This window comes from Chrysemys picta, chromosome 3 (assembly GCF_011386835.1).
Source record: "Chrysemys picta bellii isolate R12L10 chromosome 3, ASM1138683v2, whole genome shotgun sequence".
NCBI lineage: Eukaryota > Metazoa > Chordata > Testudines > Emydidae > Chrysemys > Chrysemys picta.
In genome coordinates, this window is record NC_088793.1 from 8,649,177 (window position 1) to 8,669,862 (window position 20,686).

The 20,686-nt window shown below is 49.2% G+C and overlaps 1 protein-coding gene across 10 annotated transcripts in view; it reads left to right on the plus strand.

Annotated features, from left to right (window-relative positions):
• Positions 1 to 1,769: 1,769 nt before the first annotated feature.
• The window catches only part of ZNF395 (zinc finger protein 395), a 44,333-nt gene continuing 25,416 nt past the window's right edge, over positions 1,770 to 20,686 (plus strand). For 8 of the 10 annotated variants that reach the window (XM_042848891.2, XM_065587446.1, XM_065587451.1 and 5 more), the window contains exons 1-2: positions 3,395 to 3,495; positions 16,606 to 16,863. In XM_042848891.2, coding sequence (XP_042704825.2) covers positions 16,615 to 16,863 — 249 coding nt within the window. In that variant the 5' untranslated portion in view covers positions 3,395 to 3,495; positions 16,606 to 16,614. The other 2 variants (XM_042848890.2, XM_065587450.1) reach the window with 2 other exon arrangements.

Consider the following 20,686-nt stretch of genomic DNA (forward strand, 5'->3'; position numbering starts at 1 on the left):
GCCCGGCAAACCGTGAAGCCGGTAGCGCTTGGGCTTCGGGCAGCCCCCTTGCCTCCGGACCCTGCGCCCCCAGCCGGGCACTTCCCCTCCCGGGCTCCGGCGGCGCAGGGTCTGGAGGCACGGGGACTGCCCGAAGCCGGTAGCGCTGGGGCAGCCCGGCTCTTAAACAGAGCCGAAGAGTCAGGGGAGGAGCAGAGCCGCCATTTTCCCGGACATGTTCGGCTTTTTGGCAATTCCCCCCGGACGGGGGTTTGAGTGCCAAAATGCCAGACATGTCCAGGGAAAAAGAGGACGTATGGTAACCCTAAGTTTGTCCTATTAAATTCAAATTGCCTTAAAGATGTAACAAAAAAGCCTCTAGTATTCAGGAGTCTGTGGCAGGGAAAGATCTGAAATTACAAACAGAAACCCTTATCAATGGATTTGAGAAGGGTCAGAAATGGGGATAGAAAAAGTCCTATAACAGAAGGCAGTTAAATTACAGAGTGGCCACAGCGATCTTAAATGCATTCCATGTCTCTTTTCTCATTAATGCAGCAGGCCAACGTGTGGCAGACTACAGTCCCCAGCATGCCCTCCTCTATATTGATTTGGAGTAGCACAGAGCTAAATGGGTGTGGATTTCAGCATGCCAAACCTCATCTTGATCCAAGCGGTCTGGAGCCAGTAGAGGGTCTGAGCTCCAGCATATAATGTTTGTACTCTATCTTGGTCCAACACGAGCATGGGATGCTGGGATCTGTGAATTTGTGGGCAGGCTGCCCATGTACTAAAGATGAGAGTTACTGCTGCAACTACTCTCATTTTATGTTAATGAGGTGCTGCCTTCAGCATCTGGCAGGCTGCCAACCTGTCCCCCTCGGTTAAGCAAAATGTGGACATTCTCCCTGAAAAAGAAAGAGACCTTCCAGCCCATACAACATAGGAAGCAACACAAAATATGAAGCGTGTTGCCAAACGCCACGCCTTCCCTGCCTCCCCCACCCCCCCTTCGGAGCCAGAAGCGTTTGGGTAAACAGGGATATTCCTGCACGTTTTAGAGCCGCATGGTGCTTTGCATGGTGCCCAACCCATGCGTGTGCAAGAGAGCCGGAGACCTGGAGCGGGGTCTAGCGGGAAGCTAACGCGGGTGGCTTAGGCGCTGCTGGGCTGCGAGCTGACAGAGCCATGGGGGTGGAAAGTTGGCCTTGAGCTGGTTCAGCCCCCCGGGGAGGGTGTGGAGAAATCGAGCCAGGACCTTCCTCCCCCTCTAGTCCTGTCACCGAATTCCGGGGGGGAATTGGGCAGTGAGTGTTCCTTGTTTCCCTGCCAGCCACTGCATTGGGGGGGGATCACCAAGGGGGTGGCCACCCCCTCTAGTCTCCCTGCTGCTGGGAGAGGAGTGGGTGGGGGTAAATCGGGCATGGAGCGGCTCTCTGTCCCTCCCCTCCCGTGGGAGCAGCAGAAATGGAGCGGCTGGGTGATTTCAAGCTGCTGGATGTAGGGGGAGAGAGAGGGGGGGGGTTAGTGAGGCTCCCCCCCCCCCGCTGCCATTCTGCTGGGTGCGCACCCCCCAAAAGCAGTGGCTGTCACGGCTTGGGTGTAAGGCCACAGGCGGAATGGTGCAGGACTGGCAGGGCGGAGCCAGGGGGAAGCCGCGGCAAGCTCGCCCCAGCCCCGCACTGTTTATTTTGTGCTGGCTTCGGTGGGGGCGTGTATTTAAAGGGAGCCGGGCAGCCAATGCGCGGGAAGGGGCTGAGCATGTGGGTAGCTTGTTTACACCAGACCTTCCCGAAGCGCTTTAACCCGGCCGGCAGCGGGCAAGAGGCAAATCCCGGCGCTGGGAGCACGTGTGTGTGGCGTCTCCTGGACCGGCAGCCCGAGGGATGGGCCAAGGAGCGCGGGGGAATTCCTAGAGCGCGCAGCTCAAGGTAAATAAGCCTGTAGTCTCCTCCGCAGGTGAGGCACAGGCAGGTAACCATGCAACTGGGGGGAAAGGGATCCCCCAGCCGGGAAGGGAAGATGTCCAAGGGCTCCCAGGTTGGCCTTGTCCAGTCACATGGGCTGCTAAACCCAGAGCTGCACCTGCTCCGATGGACAGGCACCAGTGGCTGCATGCGTGCCCGCCTCTTTAATACACGGGCGGCCCATGGAGACAACTGGTCCCAGCTGCTGGTCCCACCATACAGGCTACTGGGTCTGTGCATCCATCTCCAACCCCTCATACCTGTGGTCTCAGTGGAGGGTTTTTCTGTTGAAAGAGGGAGGGCCAGGAGGTATAACTCTGTCTCTGCAGATTGTGTTTGGCCCTAGGGCTGCACTTTGGCCAGCCCCTGGCCTGGATCAGGGAATAGGCAGCTTGGAAGGGAGGTGTGAGGATGAGTTTTCCTGGTCCCCCCTCCTGTAGAAAGAAGTGGCCAGCAAAGTGGCTTGAGCAGCGTCCAGGGTATTTGAGAGTAACCATTATGGGGACTATGCAGGGGGGCTGGAACAATTTGTATAGTGGGGGTGCCCACAGCCATTGAATCAAACTGTAAACCCTGTATATGATGGAAACCAAGCCAGAGGTGTTGCATCGCCAGCACCCGTCGTTCCAGCGCCTATGGGAATAAGGGTGCAACAGTGGCATTGTTTTTCATGGCAAGGAGAACGGTTGGGTTTTGGCTGCTCCTGTGTGCACGAGACCCCGCTTGTCTTTGTGTGCACCCCTGTGACTTTCCGTGCCTACGCTGGCTACCTAGGGGCTGTCTACACTTGTATAGCTTGCCATGCCAATAAAATATGAACATACTGGATTACATTGTGTGGCTGCACGTGTGTGTGTGGCAAATTATACGTATGCAGGCACGCTCAGTTGAGATTGCATATATGTGTGATGGCATACAGCCATGTATATGCACCGTGTGTGTATGTATGCCTGCTGTACCGGGCCTCGAGTGTGATCCATGTCGTCATGTGTGTGTGGGTGGATGTATATGTGTGTGCCGTGCTGAGATCTTCAGAGGTGTTGAGCACCTATAATTCCAAATGAATCAAATGCAAACTATAGTCAGCACCTCTGAAGATCCAGCCATGTGTCTCTGCTTAGCTGTATGCCTCTATCTGCACTGGCAAGGCCTTGTGTGTGTCTGCATGTGTCCCTGTTTGCCTACAACTGAGCATCTCCCTGTTAGGAACGGTGTCTGTGTAGGTAGAGGTTCTTGTGTTCCTGGCCCCATAGTTGTAGCTGTTCTCTGCCTATCGCTGTCTCGGGGTGGGTGGCTGTTCGCGTTGTATCTGTGTGTGTGTGTGTCTGTCCCTGTAGCTCTCTCCTGGTGCATTTGATCTCTGTAGCTGTGGTGTGTTGGCAGTGAAGTCCCTCGCAGTCCCTTCCCAGCCGGCACTCCAGGCCGGGGGCTCCCTGCAGCCGCGTACGTGAGGCAGCCTGTGCCGGGGACAAGGGGAGGGGGGAAGGGGAAGGTTAATTTCAAAACAAGCCGAGCTCGGGAGGGAACGAGCGAGCGAGCGGAGCGGGAGGTAAGCGCCGCGCCGCGCGGCCGGGCAGGGGGGCGGTGGTCCCCGGGATCGGGGCACTGCGGGGAGCTGCCCCCGCGGGGCGCGCCCCAGGGGACCCGCTGCAAGCACAAGGCGGCGGGGGAAGGGATCAAGGCGGAGAGAAGGCGGCGCGGACCCGGCAGCGCGGGCTGCAGGGCACGGACCCGGGCGGCCGGAGGGGGTGTGTGCGCGCTGGGACTGCAACAGGCCGCCGCGTGCAGCCGCCCCGTGCACCTCCTGTCCCCCCCCCGCCGCGTGTAGCTGCCCCGTGCACCCCCTGTTCCCCCCCCGCCGCGTGCAACCCCTGTCCCCCCGCCCCCCTACCCCGTTCTCCCCCGCCGCGTGCAGCCGCCCCGGGCACCTCCTGTTACCCCCCATATCCCCGTTCTCCCCCGCCGCGTGCACCCCCTGTTCTCCCCACCCCGCACCCCCGTTCCCCCCCGCTGCGTGCAGCCGTCCCGTGTACCCCCTGTTCCCCCCCCCCGCTGCGTGCAGCCGCCCCGTGCCCCCCTGTCCCCAACCCCCGTTTTTCCCCGCCGCGGGCAGCCGCCCCGTGCCCCCCTGTTCGGGCAGCCCCGCCGTGCCCCCCGTTCCCGCCGCCGCGTGCAGCAGTGTCGTGTATCCCGATATCCTTCCCCCATGCAGCAGTGCCGTACACCCCTTATGCCCCCCGCCGACCACCTCTTGTTTCCCCAGCCAAGTCGTGCACCCCCTGTTCCTGTATTGTCCCGCCGCGCAACCGACCCGTGCGCCCCCCATTCCGCGCTGCATGTAATGGCCCCTTTACCCCTTGATTCCCATAGTTCTCCGCTGCATGCAACCACCCCCGTCGCCCGCTGCACACAATTTCCCCTGCACGCACCCCCAGTTCTCCGCGCCGCGTACACCCATATTCCTCGTTGCATGCAACCGCCCCTTCTAGTCCCTATTTCCCTCGCTGGGTGCCACCGCGCTGTGCACCCCCCATTGTCCCGTCCCGTCAGCCTCCCCTGCACCTTCTGTTCCCATCTATGTTCAGCTTCTCCATGCACCCTTAGTCCCTTTGCCCTCAACCTGCTCCACACCCTCTATTCCCCTTAGTATACATCTGCACACCGCACCCCATTCCCCTCACGTGGAGCTGTCCCGTTTGTTCCCATTCCCTTGTGCACCCTGTTTCCTCTGTGTGTAAAACAACGTGCATTTCCCTTCCCTCCTGCACCCTTGTTCCCCTCTACATTTGCCCCCCAGCTCCCTCCCTGGCACCTCTCCCCCTGTGCATCACCTCACTTCCTCCTGCATGTAGCACCGTACAGGGATTCCTATTTCTCTTCTGTGCGGAGTTCCATTTCCCTCTGTGCAAATCCTTGGAAACTCACGTGTTTCTTTGGAGTATCCCCCCATGTCCCTCTGCACATGACCCCCTCGCTTCCCTAGTGTTGCTCTGCTTGTTAGTTCCTCAGCCCTCTGTGCGTGCACCCGCTCCCTGTTCCTTTGCACACACGCCATGCCTCCGCTTGCACCTCTTCCCTCCCATACAGCACATGTCTGTTGCACATGTCCCAGGGTCCTACCCCCTCCCTGCTGCACCCCTGCACCGGGCACTGCCTCCTGGCTGCACTCCTGCCCTGTTTTATGTGTGCCATGTCCCCTCCTGGCTGCACTCTTGCCCATTGCATGTGTGCCACACCCCCTCCTGGCTGCACTCCTGGCCTGGCGCACACATGCCACGCCCCCCCTCACTCTGCTACACTCCCGGGCCCTGTGCACACACACCACGCCTCTCCCTTCTGCTGCACTCCTGCCCTCGTGCACACATGCCACGCCCCCCTCCTGCACCACCTCTGTTCCTGGAGCTTTAGAATACACACCACACCCTGGTCTCTGCCCTCTGTGTGCATTTTACGCTTCCGTCCATGACTCTTCGTATGCCTTCCAGACCCATTCCAGCTCATCTGTGTGCATGTCCATCCCTTGTACCCCACTGCCAATTCTGCATGCACTTCAGCGCCTTCCCCAATCCTCTGGCATGCAGGCCACGCCTTCTCTCATATTTTTCTGTTTGCCAGTTTGCAGGCATGCCACACCCCCGTTCTGACATGCCACGCCCCCTTCTGTTCTCTCTCCTGAAAGATTGCCACACTCTTGCGCTACCCCATTGCCTGCATTCCACAATCCGCCTTACAGCCCGTCCCCCGTGCCACTTTGCATGCCCCTCACATTCCCATCCTTGCCCTTTTGCAAGCGTGCCACAGCCCCTGCTGAAGACTCATCCCTGCCCCTTTGCAGTCATGTGCTGAGGGTATCAGATGGGAGTTTGCCAGCTGTAGGCTTGGTTTTGAGAAAGTAGCAAATCTCCACCTTTTCCTTCCCAGACTCTGTTACCTTAACCCCTTAGAGCCGGCTCTCTTTCTCAAATGCTAGCAGATGGCTGGTGTTGGTTGAGGGGCCTTCTTAGGGTGGTGGGCTGCTGCTGTGTTAGGGACAACCTGGTGTATGTGTAGGAGTCTGTGTGTTTGTATAATATATCTTTACTGCCCAATTAAAAATTCTTTCTCCTCAAAATCCCTATCTCCTCCTTGAACTCAGCAGCAACGCAGACACCCACACCAGAGTGAAATGGGCAAGAGCACCACCCCCCACCAAGGCCCAACGGGAGGGCCAGAGACCCCTACCCACCCCAAATTAAGGCCATAGGAAAAATGCAGCAGTATGAAATGCCAAGTCTGAAGTTTTCTGAAACCTCTGTGCATGAGATGGGTGGAGATGAGACTTGTCATAGTTGTTGTCAGCTTAGCCCCAGTTTTAACAGGGCTGTCTGGCATCCTCCAAGCTGGGACAGTAAAAAGTGTTTCCGATCAGAAGGATCCCAACAGTATTTCAAAGACCATGAATGAATACAGGCCGCGTGGCTAAAATGCAGCCACCTCTGAGATGGAGGGCAGCAGGCAACAAAGCAGGTTTTGAATATAGGCCCCAAATCTTGCAACTGGCTCTGGGTGGACATCCACGACCCATGCAACAGATTGCAGGATTGGGGCCATAGTCTATAAAGTGCTTTCTGAGCCTTCTGGAGGAAAGGCACTGTATGAATGTGAGTTAGTGGAGTTAAGGAGACAGAAGTTATATATATCTTTCAGTCGGTCATAGTACCATTTCACTTTTGACACCCTTATTCATGTTGAGTAACGTTTTACACCAGGAGTAGTTCCAGTGCAGTAAGATTCTGTGTCATGTGAGCTAGGCTTTAATGTGTGCTAATTGATATTTCCAAGATGATGAAACCTACACACTTCTGTTTTTAAGAAACCAGGCAGTAATCTAGTTTGTAAGCTCTCCGGGGCAGGGACTGCGGCTCTGTAATGTGCTTATACAGTACCTTGCTCAGTACGGGAGGGGCTTCTAGTCACTTCTGCGATACAAATGCTAATAGCAAAATTACTTTTCCGCTACATTTGGGTGCCCTGACTAGGGAGCATTAGTGGTTAGAATGTGGAACTGGGGGTCTAGTCCATCTCTGCTGTGATTTGCTGTGTGAATTTGGGCAAAGTGCTTCACCACTGTGCCTCGGTTTCCCCATTTGTAAAATTGAGTGACTGATACTTCACCTTCTCTGTAAAGAGTTTTCAGACCCTAGTTAAGCATCTAAACATTGCTGTTATTTATTAGTATATGAATCCAGTGTGGAAAGGCTGAAGACGGACATCTTCCCCACTGCTTGTTTAAAGCCGAACGTTGACAGTTGCCTCCAAAGTGTATGCTCAATGTTCAAGAAATAATTCTGGATCTCTGTTGATTCTCACCTGTGTGAAGTGTGATTGCTAGCAGCTGATAGGCACTGTGTGCATTCATAGGCAGTGTTCCTACAGGTCAGAGTCTAAGTGGTGGGCATCCAAGCAGAAGACACTGCGTTCCTAGTTCTGCCATTAGCTTGCTTTGTAACTGGGGGCCGGTCAGAGAGAAATTATATGTCTCTGTTTTTTCATCTGGAATATGGGGATAATGACCCCCACCTTGGTAAATTGCAGTTGCGGTATGTAAGAGGTAGGGTCTTTCAAATGCCGTTGTTTAGCCTCACTTTTTTGGAGCCGTGTTCATGACTCTCCAGCACAAACCTGAACATTTCCCCTCTCAGAAGGGTTCTTGTTTCCTAGCATCTCAGCTGAGCTGCCATCAGAAGCTTTCACATGGGTTTCCCCCTTGTTCTTCTAAGCGGGGTGTGGCTCTTGGCAGACTTCACAGCGGTCGATCCTAATACCTTCTCCACTCACCCTGTAGCATTCAGCTGAAGCCCCTCAGCAGTCATCTTTTCAGCTGAGTAGCTGTGTTAGCATGTAAACTTCATAATCACAGGCCACGCAGTATGGGACATGGGGTTGAAACAAGAGCCACGTTTCAACGTACAGGGTCTACTGAAAGCAGATGTGGCGCTGGCGTTCCTGAGATCCCTACTCTTAAACTCTTTTTGCAAGTCAAAAATACCCCAAGCCCCTCTTCTGCATCAGAGCCAGGTGCTGCACTGAAAAAATAGCTCAAGTTAAGGGAACCTTGCAGTCCTGTTGGTTTCAGGAGTTGTTTGTTTGCATAGGGGAAATGAGCGGGACCTTTTAAAGTGGGAGAGGACTGGGCTTGGCCGGCAGTAAAACCTGCAGGGAAGGGTTGTGAATAGAATTTACAAGGTATCTGGAAAGAAATAAACTTTCTGGAGAGATACTGAAGTGTTCATTATATCCCAACATTTCTTTGTACGGAGGAGTGGGGCCGGGCTGGTACAAGGGGAAGTCTTTAAACTGTCAAGCCCCTCAAACAGCATGGAATAAAATGCAACTTATAATCCAGAATCCACTGTTTGAACAGAGTTCTTGGCACTGACAGTGTTTGAGCGCAAGTTATCGAAAGCAGGAGGCGTGGTCTATGGGCTGACGTGTGGTCTAGTGGTAAACACGGAGTTAGGATAGACAGGCCTTACCACAGGCTTGCTGTGTGATCTGTTGCAAGTTTCTTTATCTTGTTCTGCCTCTGCTGCCCTGTCTGTAGAATGGGGAATAACGAAACTCACCAATAGCACAGTAATGTTTGCAGGGGGTCAGATCTGTGAACCGAAGGCGATAGATTGAGATAGATAAATGCACATTTGGATTGTTGCTACACAGCTTCCCTCTGCCTCAGGGAACATGCATTTGTACCTTGCAAAAGTCCCCTGATGTCCTATTTTTAAATGTCATGGTAAATTGGTGTGGGTGAGTGCCCAGTCTGGGAATACGGTGGTTTAGTCGTAAGGGGAGAGAGTGATTCCCAAGAGCTCTGCTGTTCTAGTAGCAATCAGGTGTGTTAAACGTACTTGCTTGCAAGTTAGTTCGGATGCTGAGGGATTTCCCTGAGGTTTTAAGGAAGGGTGGGGAGAAGTCAGCAAATTTGTCTCCACAAGTTCTCTAAAATGGAAAAAAACTTGGTATAGGTGGGGATGGGTTTTCCATGTGACTAAGTTAAGAGAGGGGAGAGGTATGTGTTGGGGCGGGATGGGGGGGGGAAATACAAATGTAAAGGCATTGCCACCCACTAGGTGCCAGTCAAATGGAAGGTGATGCTCTTCCCAGTGGCCTGGCCTGATGTAGGGGGTGCTGTGCTCCTGGAAGCACCTTTCTGATGAAAAAGGGCCTACCAGCGTTCAGCACCTGGCTTCGCAAAGCCCTGAGGTGGACATGCTTAAGTTTAAGCACGTGAATAATCCCAGCAAAGCACTTGGAGCACCTACAAAGGGAAGTAGGTGGTTAAGGGCTTGTCTGCACTTGAAACATGCACCACTGTAGCGCTTCAGTGCAGACACTGCCTACACCGATGGGAGGAGTTCTCCCATCCATGAAGGTAATCCACCTCCCCGAGAGGTGGTGGCTAGGTTGACTGAAGAATTCTTCCATTGACCTGGGGCTGTCTACACAGGGGCTGAGGTCAGCTTAACTACATCACTCAGGGGTGTGGATTCATCACACCCCTGAGCTCTGTAGCTGGGTCAATCTAATTTTCTAGTGTAGACCAGCCCTACGTGTTTTGTTGAATCAGGACCTTAATTTTTACAGCTAAATAGCATGTTTCTGAAGAGTAGGGTGCTAGCCACCGGGTCCTGGTGACTGTATTCTGTCTGCTCTCCCTGAAATTCCCTATGTGGTTTCAATTGGATACAATATTCTTCTTCACTTCCTATTGGAAACACTTTTGTAGTGTTACTATGGCTGCTAAATGGCTGTTACTTTCCACTTCAGAGGTGGATGCATTTCAGTGGTGGTTAAAGTGATCCTTATATGGAGCTCATAAAGCACCTTGTAAATCACATGGCTGTCTTTGAGATGGGAGATTCTTTGGGATCCGGGTCAGTTTGAAATTGTGATCACTGTGGCTAACGGGGTTCAGAGTGCTCCTTTTTTTCCTGAAATTCTGTGACTGAAATGGTATGTAGGATACAAGAGTGCTGTATAAACTACATATAGCCATCATTGAAATGCGGCCATCTCTGGGGGAGAACTCCACAGATATTTAACAGCACACAGCAACACCATGCAACAATTTAGGACTGGAAATGAAAAAGAATGCTGAAATCAAATGAAACTATATGGGGAATTTCAGTGACAGGAGGCAGAATATAGTTGCTGGAGGTGGTATTAGTCAGGACACCAGGATTTAACACCCAAACTCTTTGGAAAAGCACCATCAGTCTTTAAAAAACAAAAGCTGCTAGGACCTTAGTTTTACTTCAATCAGAAAGCTGGCATGTCCAACAATATAGCGACCCCTAGAGGCGTGCAGGTGCATTGCTTCAGTACAAAGTCCTACGGAAAGGAAGCACCACTTCCAATACCTTTTCCTGAAGCACCTACGAGGTGGCAGCTGCTTTCTACGTCAGTTTCTTATCTTTAGTGTAATATATTTATCTAGGGCTTGTCTTCACGTACAGCAGCGCTGCGCGGGGGATTAGTTCGGTGTAACTGCATCTCTAAGGGGCGTCGATTTTTCACTATGTCAAAGCCTGTAGTGGAGACCTGACCTTAGTGTGGTACATTTATTTGACGTTTGTCAAATCAGTAGCGTTGAATGGTTTCTCTGAAGCTTGAGATGGGTTAACATTTGTATTTGGAATTCAAATCCACGTCGTGTGAGTTTGGGCAAGTCTCTTTGGGTACGTCTGCGCTGGAGCTGGGGGCGTGCCTCCCAGCCTGGGCAGACAGACGTGCGCTAGCTCTGCTTCAGCTAATGTGCTGAAAATAGCAGGGTGGGGGTTTCAGAACAGGCAGCCCCTCAGGCTAGTCACTCAAGTGCAAGCCTGTCAAACCGCTTGGGTCCAAGCCAACGGTGTCCACACTGCTGTTTTTTGTGCACTAGCTCAAGCAGAGCTAGTTCAGGTCGGGTTCTCTGGTCTGCTGAGGACGCTTTGCACAGGCAGCACAAAGTGGCCTGAAAGCAGCTAGTGGAGAATTCTCCCTGTGCAGGGGAACTCCCCGCTGATGGAGGCAGCCCTGCTGCCTATCCTTGATGCAAGGAGAAAAAGAGGTGGGGCACGGGTGGGAGGGAGTGTGGTAAGTGGAGCAGAACTACGTCCTGTCCTCCACTGGCATAAATTAGGGCTGCCCCTGTGCTGGTAGCACCATCTGGCTGCTTGCAGCCGCCCTCCTCTACTCATCCAAACACTCAGTCTAGTGGATAAAACATAGGTGTGTGTGTGTGAGGATTCCTGTGTTCTAAATCCAATTGTGGCACCTGTGGCACTCACTCACTGTGTGACCTTGGTTTAATCACTCTGCTGCTCTGTGCCTCAGTTTCCCCATCTGTAAAATAGGGCACTGTGACTTTGTAATGTGTTTTGAAGATGAAAAGTGCTCAGTATTACTGTAACACTGTTTACCCATGAACAGTGCATGATGTTACAGTCTTTGCTCTCATTTGTTCTTTATGTGTAAACTTGGAAAGTCTGTCCTCCCTTGGCATGAATTCTCCTTGCTCTTAGGAAAACCCATAGTTTTAGACAGAAAAATGTGCAGATCTAAAGGAATAGGAAAAGCCAGACGGTGAAGTTCTCTTTATGTACTTGCTACGTGCAGCAGCAGTGAAAAGGGAAAAATCCATCACTGCCCATTTTCAAGGGAGGGGGGAATAATTTTAGAAAAAGGCCTGAGAATAATTACTGTGGACGTGTTAATGTTACCAAGAGAGAAGAAAAATGCTCCTAATGGTGCTTTAACTAAATAAAGTGGAGTGGTAAGACATTGCTACTTCATTCATAATCCAGCATTCCACATGTGAAACTCTTGTGAAACTGTCAAGGCTTATGGGTGAGGGAACTCCATCACAGAAGCTAAGTGACATTCCCAAGGTTACATAGTAAGTCAGTGTCAGAGCTGGATTTAGCTTCTTAGAGTTCCTGGATCCCCGTCCTGTGCTTTGACCACTACAGCATGCTCCCCTCTCTTCCTCCATCTCAGAGCTTTTTGTAACTTTCTCCTTTTTTATTTTCTTTCCTTCTCTCATCTGTTCTCTTAAGTCCTAAAGGCACAACCCTGAGAGATGTAATTTTTTTAATTTCACTTTTATTTTTCTTGAGTTCTAGATTGCCCCCCCCCCCTTTTATGATTATTAAACAAGTTTAAATTGTTGAGCCAACATTGCCTTACAGGGAGGAGGTGGTAATGACACAGTTTAGATTTAATTAAACTCTTTGAGGGTTTGATCATGTTCCCACTGAAGGCTGTGGCCAAAATTCCTATTGACTTCAAGGGGAACAGTGCAAATCTTTGTGAAAGAATAAGCATTTGACTGTGGATTTAAAACTGCAGTTGCATTAAAACACTGATTCTCCCTCTGCACGCTAAGATCAATCCACCTGTTTCAGTGGTGTAGGAAGATAGTTGGAATTCTGTGTCCTAATCTGACTAGAGTCTTGGCCAATGTGCCAAATTCATTGGGACGTAAGGCCAAGCGTTGTGTTTAATTATGGTCTGTGGGCCATGGTGCACATCCAATAATCCATATTTACCACAATGCAGTGGGCATCTTCTCTGGCCTATTTTATACAGGAGGTCAGACTAGATGATCCCTTCTGGCCTTAGCGTCTAGGAATCTGTGCATGCCCACTGGTGTTAGTGGCTGGTTTTGCACAGAGATCAAGGGAAGGAACGTCCTTTAGGAGGGAACTAAACATTTAGTTATTGATTATAGTTCAGTGCCTGAATGCTGCGTTCATCATCAGGGAGAGAATCTATTGGACTGGCCGCACACAATGAGCGTGTGAGAGAGAAACCCCACCCTGGAAGACACATCTGGCTGAAAAGCCTGTTCCTCCCAGGTAGGGAAGGGAGAGGAAAGGAATTCCTGAAGGGTTCAGAAGTGCCAGCCCTAATGTGATGTTTTTGGAGGTGATCATTTCTCTCTTGACGGGTCTGGTGGACGCTCACCTTGCAGACTGTCTGCAGTTCTGGGCCCCACCAGGCCAGAAAAACATTAGCAAACGGGTGGGAATTCAGGGAAGAGCAGCAAAAGCGGTCACCGGGGCTGGGGAGGCTGAAAGGGTGAAGTATGTGCCTTCTGGCAATATAGAGGTATGTAACTGCAAACCCCAAGGGTTTACTCAGGTCGGACCAAGGGGATATAACTAGGAGGAGTGGGCTGGAAATTAGAACAGGAAAATTTAGGCTGAATATCCCAAAACTTCCATAGATTTATGGCTTCTAAGGCCGGAAAGGACCACTGTGATCAGCTAGTCTGACCTCTATAACGCAGGCCTGCAGAACAAAGCTCAATAGGCCTGTGGAATAGTCTCCATAAGGAAGGGGTGGAAGCCCCATTGCACAAGTCATGTAAAACTAGACTGGACAAAGATACTGGAGGGGACAGCCCTGCCTAGGCAGTGAGTGTGCAGGCGAACTTTGCCATCACTCATTTCCATGGTTCTCTTGATGCGGTGGTTTGAGCTGCATGTGTCCTCTGGGCAGTCTGGCTGACACCTTAACAGTGTGGATGAGCGGAGGTACCAAAGGCTAAAATAATAACTAGTGTTGCCTGGGGGAAATTGAATCCTAGACCAGGAACACACAAGCAAGAGTGAGATGAGGTAATAGAACTAAGGGGGGAGGGGCATATTCGGGCACCGTTCTTCTGCATCTGGAGTCCTGGGTTGGAATCTGGATTCCTTGAGCAATAAAGGGGATCTTCAATATCCTGAGAGACGACTTTGGTCTACATCAGGAGTTTGTCAGTCTTGTGTGGCACCACTGTCTCCCTGTGCCCAGTACTGGCAAGTGGATGTTGCGGAATTGAGGGAGCCCCCGATTGAGGTGCATTGGCAGAGTCTCTTTTGGAGGGCTGGGTCTGGAATAGCAAGGGGGCTGCACGTTGCGTGTTGGAAGCCTTCCTAGCTGTTCCCTACATGATGTTTGGCTCTCCAGGGCTACTGATATTGCTGGGCCATATCTGTGAACAGTGGATGATGTCGATTTGGAAGATCCATTTGGGGAGAGGAGGGGGCAACACCCACAGGAATGTTACCGGTTAATCACAGGTTCCGATGAGGGGAATCTGATCCGAGGTGGCTGTTAGAAAACCGGGGTTTGCAGCAAATGTGTGTAAAGTGTAGTAAGAGTAACTTTGGGTTCTCCTGTCTATTTTCTAAGCTTTCATTGTTCTTGCCTTGCTGGGCTTCCCGGTTACGGATTGTAAAGCACAGTCTGGGTGCATTATGTGGCTTTGTGGATCGTTGTTGAACCCCTAAGGGGCTTTGTTTGTAAATGTTTATATCTGGCAGGTGATAAAGCCGGGGTGTCGGGAGTTGCCTTGGATGGACTCTAGAACCTGATTTAGTGGCAGCTGAGCTGACAGCCAGGGTAAAACCTCTTAGCCCACTGAATCAGATACTGCCGCAACTGATGAATGTCCTCGGAGCAAACCAGAGCTGTCTGCTGGAGCTGTAAACTTGCCCGTGGTGCATTCCCATTAGTCCCTGACAGTGTAATTGGTTTAAAAGTGTCTCTACTGATCTTCCTGGGTTGGCAGCCACCCAAAGAGACTGACGTGTAATGATCAATGTGGCCAGAGCATGGGCTCCTGGTTTAACAAGATAAATTGGTGCTTGTAGCTCAGTGCTCATAGGCCACCACACAGTACCATATCCATTGGTGTTGTCTCAGCCCTCGTGTGTGCCCCTGTGATGATATACATGTTTGTGCTGCTCAGCCCTGATGTGCACGCTTCCGATAATAATAATAATAATAATAAATATTTATAGTGCTTTTCATCAGTAGATCTCAGAGCACTTCACCGTCTTCAATATGTGGATCCTCACAACACCCTGTGAGGCAGGGCAGCATTTTTGTGGATGGGGAAACTGAGGCACAGAGTGGCTAGTTGACTTGCTCACGGTCACATGGGAAGTCTGTGGTGGAGCAGAGAACTGAACTCCGGTCTCGCAAGTCCTAGGCTAGTGCTCTAACAGTGGATTGATTTAAATCACTGACTTTAATAATGATTTAAATCAGAAAACCTTGATTTAAATCAACAATCTCAATCTTGTTTTGCATTGGTACTTTTTAGTTAATTTCCTAAAGAAAGGTTGATTCTCATTTGTTGATAACCATTAAAACATGTTGATTTGCAATTGACTATATATAGCTTTTACACTAAATTTGGTGGTGCTTTTTGCTAACCGGATGATACACTGTATCTATACACATTTCTTTAAGTAGTTATATAACTTAACTTATGTTTATTCAGAGTCTTAAAGTAGTTAGAAAATTGTGAATGATGCATTTCTACTTTACAAAACTTTGATTAATTTTTTACTTGTGATTTATGTTGGGCTCTGTTTGGATGGAAATTAAAATTCAATTAAATGTACAGAAACATTTTAAAAAGTATTTGTTAGTTAAATACAGCTACCTTTTGATAGGCTGATAGATAAGACAAAACGTTTATCAAAACGTGTTTTGAGTATAAAACTAAGGAGGTATTTTCTGTAGTTGTTGAATTGATTAAAAGAACAGGAGTACTTGTGGCACCTTAGAGACTATGCTCTAATAAATTTGTTAGTCTCTAAGGTGCCACAAGTACTCCTGTTCTTTTTGCGGATACAGACTAACACGGCTGCTACTCTGAAACCATTGAATTGATTTGTAGGTCACAAAATCCTTCAGAATTTTAGAACTAGTAGGTCTCCTCCTCTTACACCCCGCTTATGTTCATAGATTGGAAGTGAAAAACAAGCTTTCCTGCTTTTTCAACTCTCAAGTGGTTTTTTAACTTTGAATGAACTAGTGGAATGAACTGAGAGGGCTAGATTCTCTCGCTGCACCTGCAGAAGAGGCTACTGCTGTCAAAAGCTGATTTAGCACTTGAAACTCCGGTTCCAGGTGCTTAATCAGTGGTTGCCCCAGTCCAGTGGTTTCCCTTTCTTTAAAACTTGGCAGCAAATGTCCTGCTTAACAGTATTTTTTTTAATTCATGTAAATGATTTAAATAGATTTATGGTAAGTTTAGGGTTTGTCACAATTTCAAATTTAATTTTAAATAAGGTTTTTAAAAAAACTTGATTTACATAAATAAATCTGATTTTCCCCCTCTCTCCCCCCCCCAATACTTGATTTGTATCCACTCGGTGCTCTAACCATGGGACCTCCTTCCACTATGTGCAGGAGGGGAGGGAAGCAGAGTCAGTCCAGGCTCAATGAAGAGGTTGAGAAATAACAGCGAGGGGGTGGGATGTGATTTTTTCAAAAGGCTGTGAAAAATGATGAGCTGTGATGAGTGCTTTGTGTGGAGGCGTCGTTCCTTCCAGCCAAGGAACTCAAAGCACTTTCCATTGGCAGGTGGTCAGCGATGTGATCTCCATTTTACAGGTGGGGAGACTGAAGCACAGAGAGACTGGGACCTGGCCAGGGGGGCTCAGTGAGTGTCCCATCAGAACCAGTCATGGACATGAGGCTTCCTGACTCCCAGCCCTCTGTTTTGAGCACTAGACAGTGCTGCTAGAGGAGCTCAGGGCACTCTCAGCCCAGGACCTTTCACCAGCACTCCAGATGCAGAGCAGTTTGTGTTTTGCACTGGAGGTAATAGCACCTGTCTGTTTGTCCTTTACAGAGTGTCAAGATGGCGAGCGTGCTGTCCAGGCGCCTGGGGAAGCGCTCCCTGCTGGGCACCCGCGTTTCCACGCCCAGCTCCTTGGCAGACAGGATGCTGGGGACGGCCCAAATCCCCACATTGCAGGCGGAGCTCAGCAGAGTGTCTTCCCACCTGGCTTCGTATGAGGGTGGTCGGTGCAAGGAGCAGGGAGAGGAGAGCAGCACGATGCCCAGCTTCCCAAACCTGAACCGCTTACAGCTCCACCCAGGACAAAGAGTACGTACGGAGGCTGTTTGTACGGGCTGACCAGCAGTGTTAATCCCTTGAACCTGGGTGCAGTCTTCTGTGGGTCTGGCTTCACTGCAGAGCTAGCCTGGGCTGTAGGCCAGATGTTACCCTCCCCCTTCCATCCACACAGAAGAACCCCTGGCCCAGGCTTGCGGGTGCTCTAAGCACAAGCGAGCAGGCGTCGCTGAGGGTGGTTTAGGCTTGAGCTAGCATTTCACTTTCCAGCCTGGAAACCCACCCTCTATACAGTGAAAACATGGGCTTGCCAGGGTGCTGTTAGTCCTCCAGTCCTATCCCACGCTGCCACCTGGGCTGTACTTTCTTGTTGAACTCCTCCCTTCTGCTGTACCTCCATAGCATTTGGACAGAGGTGCCGGCCAAGAAATCCATTTCCCATGCTGCCAGTTGGCCAGAAGCCGTGCCAGTCTTCTGGTAATGCTGTGGTGTGATCCCAATAAGGCCCATCGGGGCACTCTCGCACGGGAGCCCAGGAAGGACAGACAAGTTCTCCCACTGTATGCGAATGAATTCATAGGGTTGGCCCAGTTTAATGCACCAGTGAGAACCATGGGATATCCTGTTAGAAAATCCAGCCCAGCACACGGACTAGTATAGCACCATTGTGGATGCAACTGCACGGGTCTGACACAGGTAGGGCTTTGCAGGGGGGACGCTCCACCAGGACGGGGCTATCTCTGCAGTGAAGACATGCCCTCTGTGGTTCAGGGGATGGGAAATGGGATCAAAGTGTCTGACTGCATTAGTTCAGGGATTACAATTGAGTTGTTGGCTCAAATCTGGCCTAGCTTTATAATTACTGAGTCATTTGCATCTGCTAGCTGTTGGATAGCCAGCGTGGAATGAGTTTAGTGGGTTCCCAGTGGACAAGTGTCTCCATCAGCAGCGAAGTGGGTACTAACTGGCTTTTTTGCAGCCAAGCGGTCCAGCTATATTAAACTTTTGGACCAGATCCTCTGTTCCACTTAGGTCTAAATCAAGAATTGCCTCTCCTCTGGTGGGTTCCAGGACCAGCTGCACCAAGAAGCAGTCATTTAAGGTGTCAAGAAACTGTATCTCTGAATCCCGTCCTGTAAGAGCCAGGGTCACAGACCTGTCTTCCTTGTCTCTCTTGGATAAGGAGGAGGCACTTGCCCTGCCCAGGCTGAGTTGGGATTAACCCTCTACCCTGAAGCATAGAATCAAATGAAGTAAAAATCGTAAATGAATTAAACTGTACCATAGAATCTCTATGGATAGTAATTCCATGCTCTAATAATAAGTATATAGCGGTAGGGATATATTACCAACCACCTGACCAGGATTGTGATAGTGACTGTGAAATGCTCAGGGAGATTAGAGAGGCCATAAAAATAAAAAACTCAATAATAATAATAATAATAATAATGGGGGATTTCAGTTATCCCCGTATTGACTGGGTACATGTCACCTCAGGACGGGATGCAGAGATAAAGTTTCTTGACACTTTAAATGACAGCTTCTTGGAGCAGCTAGTCCTGGAACCCCCAGAGGAGAGGCAATTCCTGATTTAGTCCTAAGTGGAGCACAGGATCTGGTCCAAGAGGTGAATATAGCTGGACCGCTTGGTAATAGTGACCAGAATATAATTAAATTTAATATCCCTGTGGTGGGGAAAACACCACAGTGGCCCAACACTGTAGCATTTAATTTCAGAAAGGGGAACTACACAAAAATGAGGAGGTTAGTTAAACAGAAATTAAAGGGTACAGCGCCAAAAGTGAAATCCCTGTAAACTGTGTGGAAACTTTTTAAAGACACCATAATAGAGGCTCAACTTAAATGTATATCCCAACTTAAAAAAATATAGTAAGAGAACCAAAAAAGAGCTACCGTGGCTAAACAACAAAGTAAAAGAAGCAGTGAGAGGCAAAAAGGCATCCTTTACAAAGTGGAAGTTAAATCCTAGTGAGGAAAATAGAAAGGAGCATAAACACTGGCAAATGAAGTGTAAAAATACAATTCGGAAGGCCAAAAAAGAATTTGAGGAACAGTTAGCCAAGGACTCAAAGTAATAGGAAATTTTTTTCTTAAGTACATCAGAAGCAGGAAGCCTGCTAAACAACCAGTGGGGCCACTGGGCGATCGAGATGCTAAAGGAGCACTCAAGGACAATAAGGCCATTGTGGAGAAACTAAATTAATTATTTGCATTGGTCTTTACGGCTGAGGATGTGAGGGAGATTCCCAAACCTGAGCCATTCTTTTTAGGTGGCAGATCTGAGGAACTGTCCCAGTTTGAGGTGTTATTAGAGGAGGTTTTGGAACAAATTGATAAATAGCAATAAGTCGCCAGGACCAGATAGTATTCACCCAAGAGTTCTGAAGGAACTCAAATGTGAAATTGCAGAACTACTAACTGTAGTCTTTAACCTAGCATTTAAATCAGCTTCTGTACCAGATGACTGGAGGATAGATAATGTGACGCCAATTTTTAAAAAGGGCTTCAGAGGTGATCCCGACAATTACAGGCCTGTAAGCCTGACTTCAGTACCAGGCAAACTGGTTGAAAGTATAATAAAAAACAATATTGTCAGACATATAGATGAACATAATTTGTTGAGGAAGTGTCAACATGGTTTTAGTAAAGGGAAATCATGCCTCACCAATCTACTAGAATTCTTTGAGTGGGGTCAACAAGCATGTGGACCAAGGGTATCCAGTGGATATAGTGTAGTTAGATGTTCAGAAAGCCTTTGACAAGGTCCCTCACCAAAGGCTCTTACGCAAAGTAAGCTGCCACGGGATAAGAGGGAAGGTTCTCTCATGGATTGGTAACTGGTTAAAAGATAGGAAACAAAAGGTAGGTATAAATGGTCAGTTTTCATAATGGAGAGAGGTAAATAGTTGGTATCCCCCAGGGGTTTGTTTTGGGACCAGTCCTATTCAACATATTCATAAATGATCTGGAAAAAGGGGTAAACAGTGAGGTGGCAAAATTTGCAGATGATACAAAATTACTAAAGATAGTTAAGTCCCAGGCAGACTGTGAAGAGCTACAAAAGGATCTTTCAAAACTGTGTGACTGGGCAACAAAATGGCAGATGAAATTTCATGTTGATAAATGCAAAATAATGCACATTGGAAAACATAATCCCAACTATACATATAAAATGATGAGGTCTAAATTAGCTGTTACCACTCAAGAAAGAGATCTTGGAGTCATTGTGGGTAGTTCTCTGAAAACATCCACTCAATGTGCAGCGGCAGTCAAAAAAGCGAACAGAATGCTGGGAATCATTAAGAAAGGGATAGATAATAGGACAGAAAATATCATGTTGCTTCTATATAAATCCATGGTACGCCCACATCTTGAATACTGTGTGCAGATGTGGTCACCCCATCTCAAAAAAGCTATATTGGAATTGGAAAAGGTTCAGAATAGGGCAACAAAAATGATTAGGGGTATGGAATGGCTTCCGTCTGAGGAGAGATTAATAAGACTCAGACTTTTCAGCTTGAAAAAGAGACGGCTAAGGGGAGATATGATTGAGGTCTATGAAATCATGACTGTTGTACAGAAAGTAGATAAGGAAGTGTTGTTTACTATTTCTCATAACATAAGAACTAGGGGTCACCCAATGAAATTAATAGGCAGCACGTTTAAAACAAATAAAAGGAAGTATTTCTTCACACAACGCATAGTCAACCTGTGGAACTCCTTGCCAGAGAATGTTGTGAAGGCCAAGACTATAACAGGGTTCAAAACAGAACTAGATAAATTCATGGAGGATAGGTCTATCAATGGCTATTAGTCAGGATGGGTAGGGCTGGTG